Source organism: Zalophus californianus, chromosome 13, assembly GCF_009762305.2.
Source record: "Zalophus californianus isolate mZalCal1 chromosome 13, mZalCal1.pri.v2, whole genome shotgun sequence".
NCBI lineage: Eukaryota > Metazoa > Chordata > Mammalia > Carnivora > Otariidae > Zalophus > Zalophus californianus.
In genome coordinates this window covers 30483836-30502071 of record NC_045607.1, presented here as the reverse complement: position 1 = coordinate 30502071, position 18236 = coordinate 30483836, and the positions used below count along the sequence as shown (strand labels likewise).

Below are 18236 nucleotides of genomic sequence, written 5' to 3'. Positions count from 1 at the left end.
CAAGGAGTGTGAGAGTGCATATGTCTATACACACATTTACATAATTTGACTCAGAGAAGATTTTATGATCACTGTCTGATCGTATAATTAGAGCAAGTAATTTAAGCAGAAGGTTATTAGATTACAGTTAACTGGAAATATCTTTAAAAGACACTGTTGATCTTTCTTGGCAAAGATAAGGAAAGAATCTGGGGCAGACTCCAAAGAAGAGAAATTGTAATTGGCGTCTATCGTGTGTGTAGACCTGTCTCTCTGCATCGTGGGGCAAGACTTGGTTCACTGAGGGATATCAAAAGACCCCCCCCCCCCCACTATCCAGGAACGAATCTTGCAGATTGCCTGTGGTAGTACCTGAAATTCCTACTGGAGTCATTCATCGGGCTGAAGTGTGGTTTCAGGAGGATGATTAAAGTAGAAATGTCTCACCCTAGAGGAGCAAAAAAACTCCCATTTTCATAATCAATGACACATTAGTCCATTGGAGTCTATCATAAGCTAAGAGAGATGGTGTTCACAGGGAAGGGTGGGGAGACCGCCAGCAGGTAACATGCAAAGCTTGCAGAATGAGAGGAACAGCATCAAGAAGGAAGGGAGGTTGCTGGGTATGGAAGCACTTGCTTCATGCTTTCCCTCTTTTGTTTTATGGCACCAGGATCTGCCCAGTTGCTTAAATCCAGGTCCTAGAAGTCACCTTAAGCTATCTGAGAACTTGTTAGAAATATACATTCTTAGTCCAGTCCTCATCCCATACCTACCAAATCTGGGAGTGGAGCCTGATGATCTGTGTTTCATGACTGGTCATCCAGGTGATTCTGATGCACTCTGAAGTTTGGGAGCCCCGGGTGCAGGCCAGTGAAGTTTCTTGTCCTGTAAATGGTCCCCCTACATCTTATCTTGCAACGTGGCTCCAGCACCCCAGGCACACAAAAATATCTTCCATTGACCATTTTGCAGATCTTTCCGGAGACAAACTATGATCAAGTCATTTCCCTGCTTAAATTCTTTCAGAGCATCCCTGGTGTTTTAAACAGTGCGATGCTTCTCCCTGGTTTCTGTTCATGTGCTGCTCCTTCTGCCTGGGGAACCCCATTGCCATCCTCCCATCCCTAAAGCTGACGATCCTACTAATCCTCCAGAACACTGCTTACACATTACCTCTTCACCAACCCAGACAGCTAGCTACCTCCTCTCCCAGCCCGCCACTGAGCCTGCGTCTTTGATAGGAACTCACCTAGCCCTGTAATTATATAAGTCCCTTACTCCCATTACTTTGTGATCCTTTGGAGAACAGGGACTGTATCTTTTCGCTTTTTATCAACAGCATATTGCAAAATGCCTGGCACATAGTAGGTTTTCAATAATTTTTTTTTTGCTAAGTAAGGAAAAAAGATTAACTTTGTTAAATCACAGATTTGCCTAAAATTGTTTCCATAAATGCTGTTTCTTAAATATTCATTGGCCTCCTGTTTAACTTTATTACCACTCTTCAGCTTAGTTCTAGGAAATTAAAGTACATACATTAGGCAATTTCTAAGAGAAAGAGAAGTCTGTCCTAACTTCATATAGAAGAGTTGGAGGTGGGGAGAGGGGTCTATGTATCTTAAGAAAGGCAACTTACTTTTTTTGAGTATCTGGATGAATGTTTTTTATAAGAGGAAAAAACATACTACTTAAAGATCCTTTAAATGGGGAGGTTTCCTTTGAAAAAATTAAAGTAAGGCAGTAATCAGATGTATTAGAAATGTTATTGTAAAGAGCTTAACAGTCCTTTTGTCTAGCCTAATAGCCACCAAAAATCATCAGAAAATGACAACTGCTTTAGCTAACTATTCTGATTAAGTTGAAATTGTATGACTTTCTCTTGCAGTTTATGTAATTATTCTAGAATCCATTATAAAAAGTATTTCCCAACAAACATGATCAGCTTCTCACTGCAAAATGACCAGTCAATTAGCAAAATATTTTTAAACAAAGTAACGCTTTATGCCATCAAAGGTAAGGAAAAGCTTGGTATTCGAATTCGTTTCTGGCAGGACTGTACCCATATACCCTTTCTGTGCAGCAGTGTGAGGGTGCGTTTCAGTAGCTATCCTTTTACCCAACTTCAAATAATTTATCCTAAGGAGATGATCATTGATGTCTATTAATCTTTATGGACTAAAATTATTTTTATAACATAAATTAGAAATATCTAATGACACACTTTTTTCAAAATAATGCTAACTCCGTAAGTTGCAACCTCAGAAAATGTTATTTTTAAGAATTTTTAATGAAAGGGGAAATATTCATGATATAATGTTATATGAAAAAGTCAAAACACTACGAATCTGTAATTATTTCAAAATAAGGAGGATACAACATCATAGGTGTGTGTGTGTGTGTGTGTGTGTGTGTGTGTGTATCCCAGCTAAAAAAGACTGAAGGGAAATACACTCACAGTTAACCTTTGTCACTTCTGATTTGTAGGCGGATGGTTGAATAATTTTTATCTTTCTATTCTATAATTTCCAATTATTATCATGAATAATTTTAAAATCAGAAAAATAGCTAAACATTATTTTTTTAAGGGGGCCAAGGGGAGGAAAAATAGGGGAAAGGTAGAGGCTATTCAGAAGGTTGGCCAAGTCCTTTAACGTGATCGTCAGTGTAGGAAGCAGAGCTGAGAGTGGTACCTTGGCTCTCAGTCTTCTCTAGTCTGACTGCTGTGGACCTGAACAGTATCCCCTCACCCCCATCCCACAGATCCAAATTAAATGTTCAGTGAAAAAGTGGCAAAAATAGTGAAGTCAGAGGGAAAACATTCAAATGAAGCCATCTCCTCCTGTAGATAAAAACTAACTGCGTTGACCTTGACAGAGAGGATGGAATTGCTCTGATTCACAGATCCAACAATAAATTGGTTTTCCCAAAGTGGTCATTAAAAGAAAGATGCCCTGCCTCCCAGATGTAGGTTCCACCCACTTCTAAACTATGGTTTAATTTCTCAAGTTGTGTTTCCATGACGTGGGAAGGGAGGAAAAGAATTGACTGAACTAACAAGTTTCACCAATATTTTATAAAAACAAATGCAGTCAAATTAGTAACACGTATTTGGACTTCTCCCTCTTCATTTTTTTCTTCTACATTCCTTTCCCTTCCTATACCATCTCCTTTGGTGTTGCACTAAACTGAACAACACCACCACCACATGGGTTTAAGCTCTCAAAAGAGATAAACCCTTGCATTCTTTTTTCAGCAGCCAAGACAAAATAAGGAAGTCACATTTTCCAAAAAATTCATGAAAAGTTTAGTTAAATCCTTTACATTAACTAATATATTGAGGAAATGTAGCCTTGTAAATATCAATTATTAAATAGTAAGCTTTGGGTTTAATATTGAAAAGTAATGAATAAAAAGCATTAGAATTTGATGAGGGTTTTGAGGTTGTTTGCCATATGGAAGGAAAACTAAATTAACTTTCCTTTCCTGAATAAATAATTTCTTTTGGGTTAAAGGAAAAAAATTCATCCAAATATGCCAAGATTAGACTGTCTATTAGCAACTAAAATAGCCTGTCACCCAGAAGCTATTTATTATGGGCTTTCCATTTGGGATTACAGAGTTGCTCCATTATTACTTATAATAAAAATTTAATTAAATATCAAGCAGGTCTTATGCCATTTAGGTCAGGTCTGAGGATTAGGTAGTACTGGACAGAATAGAAAGTACTATGGTAAACAGTTAATTCATGTAACACTAATTAATTGCCATAAATTAAGTGTGATCTAAATGGAGCATGAATATTTTAAATGCAGCTTCAAAGGTCACAGTGTTTTATGGTCATAAGAATTGATGCCCTGAGACAAGCTAAATGTCAGCCTTTTTGAGAACTAGAAAATCCTTCTCAGTTTTGAAAGTCACTTAAATGTACTTTATCTAAAAAGAGACTTAATTGGATTCAGTAAGTCCATTTCTATGTACATTCAGTATTTATAATTAAATTATAAACTGGAGGACTGATCATATTCATTCAACCTTCAACAAATAATTTGTTGGGCATCTACCATATAGTAGATATGTAATTATTCTAGAATCCATTATAAAAAGTATTTCCCAACAAACATGATCAGCTTCTCACTGCAAAATGACCAGTCAATTAGCAAAATATTTTTAAACAAAGTAACGCTTTATGCCATCAAAGGTAAGGAAAAGCTTGGTATTCGAATTCGTTTCTGGCAGGACTGTACCCATATACCCTTTCTGTGCAGCAGTGTGAGGGTGCGTTTCAGTAGCTATCGTTTTACCCAATTTTACCATATAGTAGGCACTGATTAAGTTGTTGAGGACAAATTAGTGAACGAAAGAGAGATTTATTTGCCCTCACTGAGTTTATATTCCAGTAGGGGAAGCCAAGCATTAAACAAAATAAATAAGTTAAATTATGGTGTTCATTAGAAGATAAGTGCTATGAGGAAAAATAATGTAGGAAAAGGAAATGGGGAGTTTGTAGGGGCAGATATGCAATTTTAAGTGGGGAGGGAGAGGCTGTCCTACAAGAATTGTCTATAGAGTTGGCAGTGACTTCTTAGCAGGACAGTGACCATCCCAGGAAACTAGGTGTCCATTGTACCAAGTGAAGAAGTTGAGGTTCCATTTTTTCTAAAAAATAACTTGCAGTGCCCAGGCACCCACCTTTAGTCCTGAGACAAGAGGCAGAAAAATGCCTGACAGAAAAATGCCAAAAGTAAGGCAGGGCATGGGCCTATAAGCAGATGGAGATATTTCCAGAACTCATTGATAGAAACCAGAGTTGAAGCTTTAGGATATGCATCAGGAGGAGAAAGCCAGGATGGATCTTAGGGGAAAAATGGAACCTCTGTTTCTGGAAACTCTGTTTCTGGGCTTCATGAGCAACCAAGCCACCAGACTTTGAGACTGACATGTTTGGTACTTCCTTCTAGGGAGCAAAGATGCCAGGGGCTGTGGGGGCGGGGGTGGGGGGGAGGTGCACAACGTGGAGCGATGCTGGAGCTGGGAGCCTTGAATGACTAAAAGGCACAACTAGACCTCTGTTCAGGTCTCCAGAAGTTGTGATGAGCCTGCCTGTGGTTGCTTTGCTCAGAGCACAGAACAAATCTGCTCTCCTTTGAGTGTCATCCTCCGTGAGTGAGAACATTCCAGACCGGAACAAGACTCCTGATCCAGAACTCTATAGGTTACTCTCATTATCAAGAAGAAAGTTATTTAGGGGCGCCTGGGTGGCTCAGTCATTAAGTGTCTGCCTTCGGCTCAGGTCATGATCCCAGGGTCCTGGGATTGAGTGCCGTGTCTGGCTCCTTGCTCAGCAGGGAGCCTGCTTCTCCCTCTCCCACTTCCCCTGCTTGTGTTCCTGTTCTCGCTGTGTCTCTCTCTGTCAAATAAATAAATAAATAAAATCTTTAAAAAAAGAAGAAGAAGAAAGTTATTTAGTCATATGAGACTCTAGTGATCCTTTCCTGAGGGTTCTCCCAGCACCAGTGTCTAAAGGCTGGACTCTAATAAAAGGAAGGAATAGACTGCCACTTTCTCAACACTTTGCAGAAGAGCCAATGCAAATTCATGGCACCTCAGTGAACTTCTTTCCTGTAAAGCAGTTTCCCAACCTCAGCATTACTGAAATGTTGGGCCAAATTGTTCTTTTCCACATAGGGGTAGGGGACTGTCCTGAGTATTGTAGGACGCTCAGTAGCATCTCTCACCTCTATACACCAGATGTCAGTAACACCCCTGTCCCACTAGTGACAATCAAAAATGTCTCCAAACACTGCAAAATGTCCCCTGGGAGCAGAATCTCCCTCAGTTTTAAAGATTTAAGAAAACAAGTATACTTCAGACTTTTGCTTAAAATATTATATCAATATTTTTGCTATGAAGATGTTACACACATCACAAAATTAGGCATAGTGAGATGCAGAAATACTGTCTGAATATTAGAAACAACTCCCAACAATTGATAAAGGGTCACTTATGTGAAAAATAAAATTTACAATATATACAAATATCTAATTCTTACATTGCACACCTAAAACTAAGACGTCAGTGATACCGCAATAAAAAAATAAAGTAGTGTTTTGGAAACAACTTAAGTTATCACATTAGAACATCATAACCGTGATTAGGAAAAGCATCAAGCAGAGACACCAGGTCAGTATCTGTCAGTCAATAACAGGGCTTGATGCTGGTTGTTGATGGGAATGGAGAGGATTCAGATCACCAGGTTTGCTTTAGAAACTTTTGAACACGATCAGAAAGGGTGGAACTCCAAGGCTGTTGTTTGGAAGCCCTCCAGAATTTGATATGCCCATTGTTACATTCTTTGGTAGGTAAGGAATCTAAAATCTTCCCACTCCATATTTAGTTTGTATCTAGGGCATACTTCCTAGAATTATTTGCATCCACTTTCTCTATTTTATTGTAATATTTCACTGCCTCGGGGTGCCTGGGTGGCTCAGTAAATTAAGCACGGGACTCTTGATTTCGTGTGGGGCTCTGCACTCAGCACGGAATCTGCTGAAGATTCTCCTCCTCCCTCTGCCCCTCCCCCCACAAATGCACGCTAGATAGATAGATAGATAAAATCTTTAAAAAGAAAATAATTCCACTGCCTCTGGCAAACTTTTAGGATCTTTGTCTCTATCGACCAGATTTCGATCCACACTGTCTAGGGGAACTGAGAAGCAAATATTTAAAGACCAGGAGTAAGAGAGAAGTCAGACATTTGAGAAAGAAAAATACTGAGGAACTGTCCTCAGAAAGGAGAGCTAAAGAAGACACTCCTGTTGAGATGAAACCATAGCATCGAGAAATCATGTCATTTGATGCTTTGGGGAAGTAGAAGTGTGTTTGTTCTCTCATTTATAAAAATATTTGGGGGGTTTTCTAGTTGATTACCCATCATCTTTATTAAGTAATTATCCTTTATCTTCACTTATCAATGAGTGGTTATAATAACAAATATTGGGTATTTTTTAAAACCACCAGCTCATCATATTGTAAAAGCTGCTTTATTAATACAAAGGATGAATAACATATCATAGAGTCAAATATTTGAAGTTGTTAGAATTATAGGGTTCTTGTCTCTTTCCTATGTTTTAAAAATAATTTTATAATCAATTTATGTAAAACACCTTTACTGGGGACATTTATTTCCCTCAGTTATAAAAATAATAGTAACTAATATCTATATCAAGCTCACAATTCATAAAATGTTCTTACAACTATTTCTATGATTTGCATAATAACCCTGTGATACAAAGTAACTGAGGTTCAGATTAGTTGATTTAAATAAAATTGTTCTTAGAATTAAAACCATGCCATCAAGACAAGTAGACTGCTGTCAGCCTTTGGTGTTTTCCTGACCTCTGTATGAAAGAGACCACAAGATCTTGTTTGGTGAACACCTGAAATTAACTGTCCAAGGAACTGATGTATTCAGTTGTGTCAGAAACTTGTTTTTGAAGCATAAAATAATATTTGATGATGTGTAGATCAGTTTGCACTGATGATGTTGTATTACACTAGAAAAAAAGTCAGATTTATTGCCAAAGTGATGAAAAAAGTACCTCATTCAGTGATGACATATCTCAGGTATTCTATCATACTCTTGTCAGAAAACTGTTGTCTAAAATACTGAGAAACTCTTGCTCTGTTGTGACAAGTGCAATACATTTCATCAGGGGCATGTTCTAAATCCTTCCCTCTTCTGTGTATGTGAGTGTGTGTGTGTGTGTGTGTGTGTGTGTGTGACCAAGCAAATAGAACTAAAGTGCTTTTTTTCATGGCCTGATACCTACCCATATTTTTTTAAGTACATGAAAATACAAGCTTAGAAGATTATGATTAAGAGTATGGATTTAGAGGTACCTGGGTGGCTTGGTCGGTTAAACGTCCGACTCCTGGTTTTGGCTCAGGTCGAGATCTCAGGGTGGTGAGATCGAGCCCACCTCTCACTCCATGGTCAGCATGGAGTCTTCTTGAGATTTTCTCTCTCCCTCTGCCCCCCGCCACACATGCTCGCTCTCACTGTCAAATAAATAAATTAATCTTAAAATACATATGGATTTAGAGTTATACTATTTAGTTTCTAATCCCAGCTCTTCTTGGTCGAGTTAATTGCCTCTCCATGCCTCAATTTCCTCTGTGAAAAGTGGACATACTAACAATGTCTACCCCATAGAGTTGTGGTGGGGACTGAGTGAACTATATTCTAAAGCATGTAGACCAATATCTAGTACACACTAAACACAGCGTATTAGCTATCCTTGCTATTATTTTAATTATTTTTACCTAGTATCCATGGCACTCGTATTCAAACATCTCATCCATGCAGTACATCGTTGCGAGGAAATGGGACAAACACGGTAACCACAGATAAGTCTCTTTGTTAGGAAACCTTCAGTTTGAATAAAGCATGTTAAAAAGAAGACATTGCACCATCTTTCCTTTTCCTAAAGAAATGGTTGTTTCCTGAAAGAATGGTCTTCACAACTGAATTGAGATAAACAGCTGAGTGACTTTCTCAATTGAGATTTTCCCCTAAGGATCTTGATGTGGCAAAAGTAAAAGCAAAAAGGAACTCTGTGCATTTCTTTCTATCTTGGTATTCCATTTGCAATGGGGATTTGATGAAAGATGAGATTTCAAATTAAAAGTTGGTGATTGAATCAGAAAGTACATTGAGGAAACTGAACCTACGAGTTCCTTAGGTGTTCCCCTCCCACTGTGGAAAATGGCACTGGTGAAAATGGCACCATGTACTTGTACTTGCCCATGTGGGATAAGATTTTCATCCATTTTCCCACTAAAACAAAGGCTAGGAACTGATGTGTTCCTTGTTTTTTGAACATCGTAGTGGGAAAGCGATGACAAAAGATTCACAAAGCTGGTTAAATTTTGAACACGAGAAAATGTTCAAGCATTCTCAATGTCACACAGCACAATAGTTCTTCAGTCCTCTCTTTCATTGCATTGTTTTGCTCAACATAGACAGAAGAGCAGCCCTCTTTTAGAAATGTTGGATAAAAGGCTGAGAACATGTGTTGAGGGAGGAATGGGATTCCCTCCCCCTCTTCAGAGAGTACTGTTACCAACCTAACCCAGATAACTCATTGTTATGTCTTTTTCAATATCCTTTTCTTTTTGAAAGTTCTAGATGTTAGTTTTTCCACATGAAAATAGGTAGGAGTCATGATTCCATGTACCCCTGTGTTAATATTTAAACTGACAACCACTGCAAGTTCTCAGGATTCAGAAATGGGGACGTTTATCTCAAAGATGTCTAGGTATTAAACTGTACCCAAGCTGATCGTGATTTCCAGATTCCTTATGCTTCACAGATCTCCCCGGTAGGAAATCTCTCATGTTGTGTATAGCAGGGATCTCCATATTCCAATTTAAGGTTCTTTTTTTCATTCTTGCTGCATTGAAAATGGAGAATCCTTTAATTTCCACATGATGACTTACAAGTTTCCTGACTCATGAGACACTTACTAAGTTCCAGTTTTCAGTTATCCTCTCTATTCGCCAAGTGCCTAGCACTATGCTGGATTTTGTGTGGATGTCAACCCTGTGTTCAGTAGAATCAGGGATGTGAGACACCAACACGAGCTAGAAAATCTAGACAAGTTCCTATGCTTTTTTATCCTCTTCTCCTATTCTTAACTCTGAAGTTTCTTTAGCAGTCCATTAATTAACTCACAAATAAGTATTAAATGTTTACTATGTGCCACACTTGATACTAGGTACTTAGGATGCAACATTAATATAGGCGTGTTCAGTGCTCCTAGAGAGCTTATGTATTCTACAATTCCAATGGGAGAGATGGACATCACTAGATAATCACACAAATGTAAAATTCTCACTGGGACAAAGGGTACAAAAAAGTAAAATAGTATCATACTAGTCTAAAATAGGAATATTTTTTCCAAGACCCCATGTGATATGTGATTGTTTCTTTCACCCTATTCACTCTTAAGTGAGGCAAGACCATCCACAATATTCATGAGCAGATAGAAGTGTGGCTTGCTCTTGTCCACACTTGAAAGCAGGTTGGTGTGCACAGCACGAGTCCGGTCCCCAGTTAGCGGGCTTTCTGCCGGAGCTCCTCAACTCCAGTGAACTGGCATCTCCTTGAACCCCCACTGCTGTGTGGATGAAGAGCACACACAACTACAGGGCCCCTCAGGCACTCATCTCTAGAGCATGTGGGTCTGTTCCCAGAAGGGGCTGCTGTCTGTGCCTTTGCCACCTCCCACCTAGTTGTTGCCCAGAAGTGTGTCTCTGAATACATTTAGAAGAATGAAGAAGGAGAGGAGACAGTTCCAGGCAAATTCAAACAGAACTCATCCAGTAGAGTGACCACAGCCCTATTTTCTGAGCAATCTCAATCCCGAATTTCTGAGTCAGGGGCCAGATTGTAGGAGAGAAAGGAAATCTCTTCCTAGGTTTTCTCCCCTGATCTCTGTCTTTTAAGGAGAAATTTGAGTTTTTCCTGAAGTAAAAGTCCTTGTGTGTGTGTGTGTGCGTGTGTGTGTGTGTGTGTGTATGAGAGAAAGAGAGAGAGAACCCACTCCATGGCACTTACTGATAATGGAACCCCTTCCTGATTCTCCTTTTGGGTTGGCATTAGGAGTTTCCATCTTTTTTCACAGGTATCGTGTATACTTTAGTAGACGATTGAGAGATGTTCTACCAGGAGCGATTAAGCAAGGTGCCATTTTAAACTGGAAATTACACATTTATAATTTAATATAGAATGGTTGGCCTTCAATTTAGAGGTTTCCCCTAAGATCACAGGGCCTTTGTAGCTAAAAGGAATTTAGTCCGTCCCTCACCCCACCAATGCCTCTTCACCCCATTACCACCTTCCTGTCTGGGGCTAGGCTTCCTACTGAAGGTCACCTGTGTGAAAATCAGTAGCATCCTCCTTGGCACCAGGCAGTCTGGTTATGTACTTTGACCAGTTTTTTGTCTGGAAGACCTAAATGTATCCTGCTATGAGTCCTAGTACCTTTTTCTTGCATGCCAATTATCTGTGGCTTTGCTGCTTCTCCTTATGCACATTTCCTGGTCATGTCACTGCTCCTGCTACATTCACAGTTGAGTATAAGGGTAGAATCCTGCACTGACTCCATAACAGGGACCAGATCCCAGAGTTTTACCTCCATGTCCTAAATTGCTAGCAATCAAAGACCCTAACTTGTCCCGAGAGAGACTGAGATCAGATGGATCCACATGGAATCCTGAGGGGGAAAAGTAAGGACTTTTTAATACCTTTGTCTTCCTCTTTCTTCATCCTTTATCCTTCTTCATGCCTGACAGGTGTCCTGTTTAGGCCACAAAGAAGATGCATGCTCAGGTTTCCTTAGCTGATCTGTGTCATCCTGACAAGGACCACAGACATCATCATCAATCTCTTTGTCCTAATTCCAGGCCCTTCTAGCCTCCTGTCCTCTCAGCATTCTAATGCCCATCATCCCTTAGGGATGGGGCAGTTCACAACCGCTTACCCCATACCACACCAGAATGTCTGAGCCTTGTGAGGTGGCCTTTAGGCTCAACCAATTTGCCCCTCCCTCTGCCGTTGCTAATAGAGGTACCTACCCTATTTAATGCCATGCTGGATGTGAAGCTTCTCCAAAAGGTTTACAGGGCTGAGCTATACCCTGAGATGGGATGGGAGGTACTTCAACTAGATTTCCAAAAATCATTCAATCATCATATTGCCCTGCCCCTGGGTTTGACAGCCAGTGTGAGGCAGAGAGTATGGGAATGCCTTTTCACTCCCTCAGCCAGGGTTCTGGCTTCTCCTTGTGTGTCCTCCCCAGCCACATCCTCCCCTGCATTGGGATTGATTTTAGAACCTCAGTGATCACATCCTCCAGACCATGGCTCTTAGTCTTCCCATCCAAGCCTTTTTAGAATTCCAAACAAAGGAACAATATCGACAGGTGTCTCAAGCACATTGCTCTGGCAAAGCAGAAGCACTTTAATTTTAGACTGTTGTGTTGGCTGTAAATCCATTCATAAATGTGATCAGCTCCCCCGAAGCAAGGAGGACTGTTGGGAGCAGTTTCCTAAGAGAAATAGAACCCACTGGGGGGGGGGGTGGTTATAGGAATGAAAAATATATCTGTTAAAATTTCAAAAATACGACCTCACTGAAAGAATTTTTGACACTAAGGTAGGTTCCATAGACATTTTAAAAACCTCTCCTTCAAATCATACGTTGCAAGAGACCATAAATGGTGTTTCACCTGACCCTAAAGACAAAAGTAGCTATTGTGAGCTTCTGAGGCTGGGAAAAGACACACAAGGAGCTCAGGGTTCAGAGCAATGGCTGGAATGTCTTACAAAAGCCCTGCAGGATCTGACTTTCTCTGTGAATCACTGCTGCAGGGTCTACCGCCCTTTGTTGGCACGGCCTGTTGTCAGGCAGGTGGATTCCCCGTGCTGCCACAGTGCCCTTCTGAAGCTAGATCAAATGCACCAGAATGAAAGGTTTGGAAAGCAGACGCTTGTTAGGGCATCAGGGAAGCAGAGATGATCCTAAGGAGGCAGAGAAGAAGAGAGGAAAACCACTTTCTGCACAAATATCCCGAAGCAATAAAGAGCAGGGCTGCCCACAGCAGCATTACCATGACTGTGGGGCTGGCACCTCAGACCCGGATCTGAGGATTCTGGAAATCCCATCTCAGAAAGCTCAAACCCGCCCTAATCAGAAGCACTTCTGACAAATAAAATGCCAGAGGAGAGTGCTGCCACTTTTCTTTTTTCAAATCATAAATTACCCTAGTTTCCTGGAAAAGTATGCCTAGACAGACTTATTGCCCCCTTGAAAAAGCCAGAGACCTGGTCTTTAAGACTCTTGCTTAAAGGTGTAAAAAAATGTCTAACCATTCAGACTTCCAGAACCTGGGGGTGAAAATTGCCACAAATGATCAATGCTTGCCTACTCTCAGAGGTCAGACCCTCTGGGAGTGAGCCGGCTGAAGCTATTAAAAGAGCCAGTTCTCATTGTGATAAAACACATCCTGGCAAAGCCACAAAAAAAGAAAATTACAGCAATCAATACAGATCAAAATGAAAACCGGATGAAGGTTTCAGCCAAACTTGTCTTCACTTCTATAATGCTATAATGGATTAACTTTTGGGTGCTGATATCAGCACAATTTGCAGATCGAGGACATTGAATATGGGAGTCCAAGTGGGGTAGAAATTTAATTGAAACTACAGCAGATCCTTGACAAGGGTTAACACTGCCTCTCGCACTTGCCAACTTCTCCCATAATTGAGCTGCATTTCTGAAGTGTCTATCCCTTCCAACAACTTGTACGCACCTCGGCTCTGCAGCCCCGCTTGATATATTTAACAGACGATAGTCCACTGATAATCTAGAGCTGTACTGGGGCGCCTGGGTGGCTCAGTCTGTTAAGCGACTGCCTTCAGCTCAGGTCATGATCCCAGAGTCCTGGGATCGAGCCCCGCATCGGGCTCCCTGCTCGGTGGGGAGCCTGCTTCTCCCTCTCCCTCTGCCTGCTGCTCTGCCTACTTGTGCTCTCTCGCTCTCTGTCAAATAAATAAATAAAATCTTTAAAAAAATAATAATAATCTAGAGCGGTACTGTATAGGCTTTGAAAGAGTTCACAGTGAGGCTTCCTATAAGGAATTCTGCTTTACCATGTTCAATCTTACTGGGACTAATCCCATGGAATTTGCCAGAGAACAGATAAAATCCAGGAAAGATAGCCTACCCACAGGATTCTCAGCCAAACAGCAAAGTCAGCGTGGCAGGAAGAATAATGCTTCCTCTCCCAAAATGTCTGTATCCTGATCCCGGAAACTGTGGATTTGTTACCTTATATGACAAGAGGGAATTTACAGGTGTGATTAAATTCAGGATCTTGAGATGAGGAGAGTATCCTGAGTTAATCAGGTGGACCCAATGTAATAAAAAAGTCCTTATAAGAGGGAGGCAGGAGAATCTGAGTCAAAGAAGGAAGTGTGACAATAGAAGCAGATGTCAAAATGAGATGATTGCTAGAAGGGGGTCACAAGACAAGGAATGAAGGCAGCTTAGATGCTAGAAAAGGCCAAGTACGAATTCTACCCTCGAGCTTCCAGAAGGAACACAGCCCTGCCAGCATTTTGATTTTACCCCCGTGAAACCTGTTTTGGACTTCAGATCTCTAGAACTAGAAGAGGGTACCCTTGTGTTGTTTTAAGCCGCTCAGTTTGTGGAACCTTGTTACAGCCGCAGTCAGCAAAGCGTGCCTTTAACACTCGTCCCTTCTCCTCATTTTCTCTGCCCAACATCAAATGAAACATCCAATTCAATCAAGGTTTCTGGAATGACCTTTTTTCTCTCTTTTAGGGATAACTCCCTCACAACCCCATTCACTCTCAGCTGCCATGATGTCATAGATATCCCCTCGGAGTACTTGCATTTCCAAACAGGACTGGGGAGAATATATTTTCTATCAGGGAAAAAAAGTAACTGCTGTTGAGTAGCTACTGAAGCCAGGCACCATAGTGGGTATTTTGGACCTATTCTGTGTCATCTTTCCAACCTGTGAGGTATCACCCCACCGCAACCATGTTGTGACTGGGGGTCCCAAGGTTCAGAGAAGGCAAATCGCTTATACACGGTGAATGAGTCAGCAACGCTGGGGCTCAATGGAGCCCAAAACAGTAGGACTCCAAAATCCTAGTTCTTTCCATTAGAACATGCTGTTTCTGCCTTACTTATACAAAACAGTAAAATGCAAACAGCAGAACGTCTACATCAGATTGGAGGAAATAATGGTTGGGGAAGCGGTTGGGGAAGCAGGCACCAGTCGCTGCAAAGATGAAAGTGAGGGGACCATCTGACTCTGGTGAGGACCTCTTTGGCAGGTTGTTGTGGACTCTCGCCGCTACGTCTTCTCTTGGGGACAAAACTGTACCGACGTCACCATTCCTGATCGTTTCCACTCTCCTTGTAGGGGTATTTGCCTTCGGACTTTTTGCTACTGACATTTTTGTAAACGCCGGGCAGGTGGTCACGGGGCACCTAACGCCATACTTCCTGACAGTGTGCAAGCCCAACTACACCAGTACAGACTGCCGGGCACACCACCAGTTCATCAACAATGGGAACATTTGTACTGGGGACATGGAAGTGATAGAAAAGGCTCGGAGATCCTTTCCCTCCAAACACGCTGCTCTGAGCATTTACTCCGCCTTATATGCCACGGTGAGTATTCCGGTCCCGCTGTCACTCCCAAGACGAGCGTTTGGCTGGGATGTGAGTCTCTCTGCCCTCCTCACTTTCATTCTCTCATCGCTGTCACTTAGAGTGTTACAGGAAACACATGACAGCATGTTTCTCCTGTACAGCATCACGCTGTTGCCCCCACACCCCCCTACCCAACATCCCAGGGTAATATACTGACCTATCAGAGGCTATTAATTTGGCAATGTTGATAATCTCTTAGTCAAATCTTCCCGTTTTACAGAGGCAGAAACTGAGGCCCAGAGAATAGCTGAGAGCCCCCAGTTGGAGCTGGGACCCAGACTCCTGGCACCATGTCTGGGATTCTCCCACTGCCCACAACAACACTCTTTGCCAAAGGTTTCATTGGTTCCGGAACAGCACATATTTCTCACACCTGCCTACAAATTTGCAGGTATGGGCCTTCATGCACAAGGTTGCCTGGGTAGTGCAGCAGAACCGGGATAAAAACACAGCGTTCGTCTGCTCCTCCTGACACTCTTCCTCTTCCTTTACCCAGAATAGATGAATGATCCTACGTGACCCCCAACACCCGAAAGTTCACTTCTCACTGCTCCCCAAATCATACAGGTTTTGACTGCCCCCACTAGGGTGTAATGTTCTCTTTATACTTTTTGCTTTCATTACAGAAAAAAACCTGAAGTGTGTCCCACGTCTTAAAATACAAGAAGAAACAATGGTGTCCCTTTTATTTTCCTACTCTTTAATTGCGTCCATTTTGGAAATGACTTCATCTCCCCTTTCTCTGGCCTTTGCTTCCTTAGAACCAGGAGTATAGAAGTATAGAAGGGATCAGCTCAAAGGCTGGATATACTATGCCTTAACCTGTGGAAGAGCAACTATTGGTCAAAAACACACCTTTTCCTTACTTGAACTTATGTTCCAGGTGTGACTAGTCTAGTGATTCTCAATGAAAGGGAGGGGAAGGAGAAGGCAGAGGAAAGACCCCTTTAAAATAATCCATTCATCCCAGAGGTTCTGAGCAAGACTCACCCCACTCCCCAGGGGAGTGTGTTCCTACCGTCTCCAGTGAGAGTAACTGTGCTCTCCCGCCTCTGATCAGAGCATGTCCCTGACGTCGCCCGGATGCACACATTCGGGATGGAGAGAAGGTGACTGACTACAGGTCTGATCTATTTAGTTCAATTTAAAATAAATTACTGAATATTCTCTTAAAACAATGGTTCCTATGTGCCGAGTTCACAGGATCACATCTTTAGGATGAATTTGTCAACCACCAATTACCCAAAATTAGCTTTCCTAGTTATTCCTTTTAGGTCTACTTTTTAATGAATATGTGTAAAAATGATTTCAGCTGACCCCCACTAAGGAAACATGCATGTAGATAATAGAGAAGCCTCAACTTACAAAACAGATCCATTGTAGCTTGGTAAGCCTTCTTTGCTTTATGATAGATACATAGATACATAGATACATAGATAGATGATAGATAGATAATCGGCAGGCCACATTTTTTAGACAAAGAAAGTCCTCTCAGGCATTCGGCATATTCTTCAACTTTTCAAAATATCCATTTGTTCTAAATTATCTAGAACCAAATTTTATATGAAGCAACGTACTCGTGAACCCTTTTCTGTATATCAATCAAACTCAAGTCATTACTGCATGACATTGTATAATACCATTATGAAAATAAATCTGTTACTCATCATAATCGATTGTCTCATCAAATGAGATATAAATTTCTTTTGAGTAAAAAGAAGTCTGCTCACTCAGAATAGATGCTGCTGTAGCACTTGTTTTCAAGAATTCAGGTATAATCCAATTCAAATCATGCCCCACAGGCGGACTATAATCAGATAAACCCTGATACAAGATTCCAATTGTGTGAACACTTTCTGAGCCCCTATTATGTGTGAAATGCTTTCAGAAATTACTCAACAAAGGGGCGCCTGGGTGGCTCAGTCGTTAAGCGTCTGCCTTCGGCTCAGGTCATGATCCCGGGGTCCTGGGATCGAGCCCCGCATCGGGCTCCCTGCTCCGCGGGAAGCCTGCTTCTCCCTCTCCCATTCCCCCTGCTTGTGTTCCTTCTCTCACTGTGTCTCTCTGTCAAATAAATAAATAAAATCTTAAAAAAAAAGAAATTACTCAACAAGGATCTCCTAAGTGCTAGTTAATACTGTGAAGAATACTAAGCATTAGCCCATGCTCTTAATAGTTTGTGATCTTAATAGGAAGGATTTATAAAGAGTATACCTAAAAAAAAAAAAAACACAAAAACATAAAATACTCAAGTTACACATATCTAGTATAGATGTTAAGTGACATTTCCTATACGGTGTCAGAATGGTGTCATGATGTGCCTTCATCTGTGTAACTGATCTAACCAGTTCTCCTCAGGGCATCTATCACACATAATATAGAATCCCGTCCGCCTGTATTCACACCACCATTGTGAATTGTGAATTTAGGAAATTAAGTTTCCATGGTCATATTGTAAAATGCATCTATTTCAACTGGTCCGTGCTCAGGCAATACAAACACACTATACACTATGAGTATTAGCATCCTATTTCAGAGTTGCAGACTCACTTGTGAAATTTTTAAAGAAATTATGGAATGGATCAGTAATGCCCTCTAGTGGTTTCTTGTAACCATTGCCAAAGGTGATTAACGACTTCTTTTGAAAGAGGCGCTAGGCCATGAGACACACATTTAATAACACAGCCTCTGAAACTTTAAGAGTCTTGCCCAACTCCCCACAATGGACAAGAACAGCCTACATCTCAGGTGTCATAAATTGCATCATCCTTTCCTCAGGTCAGGTCTTCCCAACCTTTCAGATGTCGTGGGACCCATAGAAAGGCTCAATATTTTAAAACACGCTAGAGTAAATGCATGGAGAGAGCCCACCACAGCTGTTCCAAGGAATGTGAGAATCCATTTCCCAGCGCAGCTAAAACCTCCTTGTGTGACACACTCATTT

At 41.2% G+C, this 18236-nt stretch overlaps 1 protein-coding gene across 4 annotated transcripts in view; it reads left to right on the top strand.

Moving 5' to 3' along the window:
• Nucleotides 1-18236, top strand: part of PLPPR1 (phospholipid phosphatase related 1) — a 318711-nt gene that overhangs the window by 289362 nt on the left and 11113 nt on the right. For all 4 annotated transcript variants that reach the window (XM_027615766.2, XM_027615765.2, XM_027615767.2 and 1 more), the window contains one exon: nt 15000-15250. In XM_027615766.2, the coding sequence (XP_027471567.1) occupies nt 15000-15250 (251 nt within the window). The remainder of the gene's footprint in view (nt 1-14999; nt 15251-18236) is intronic.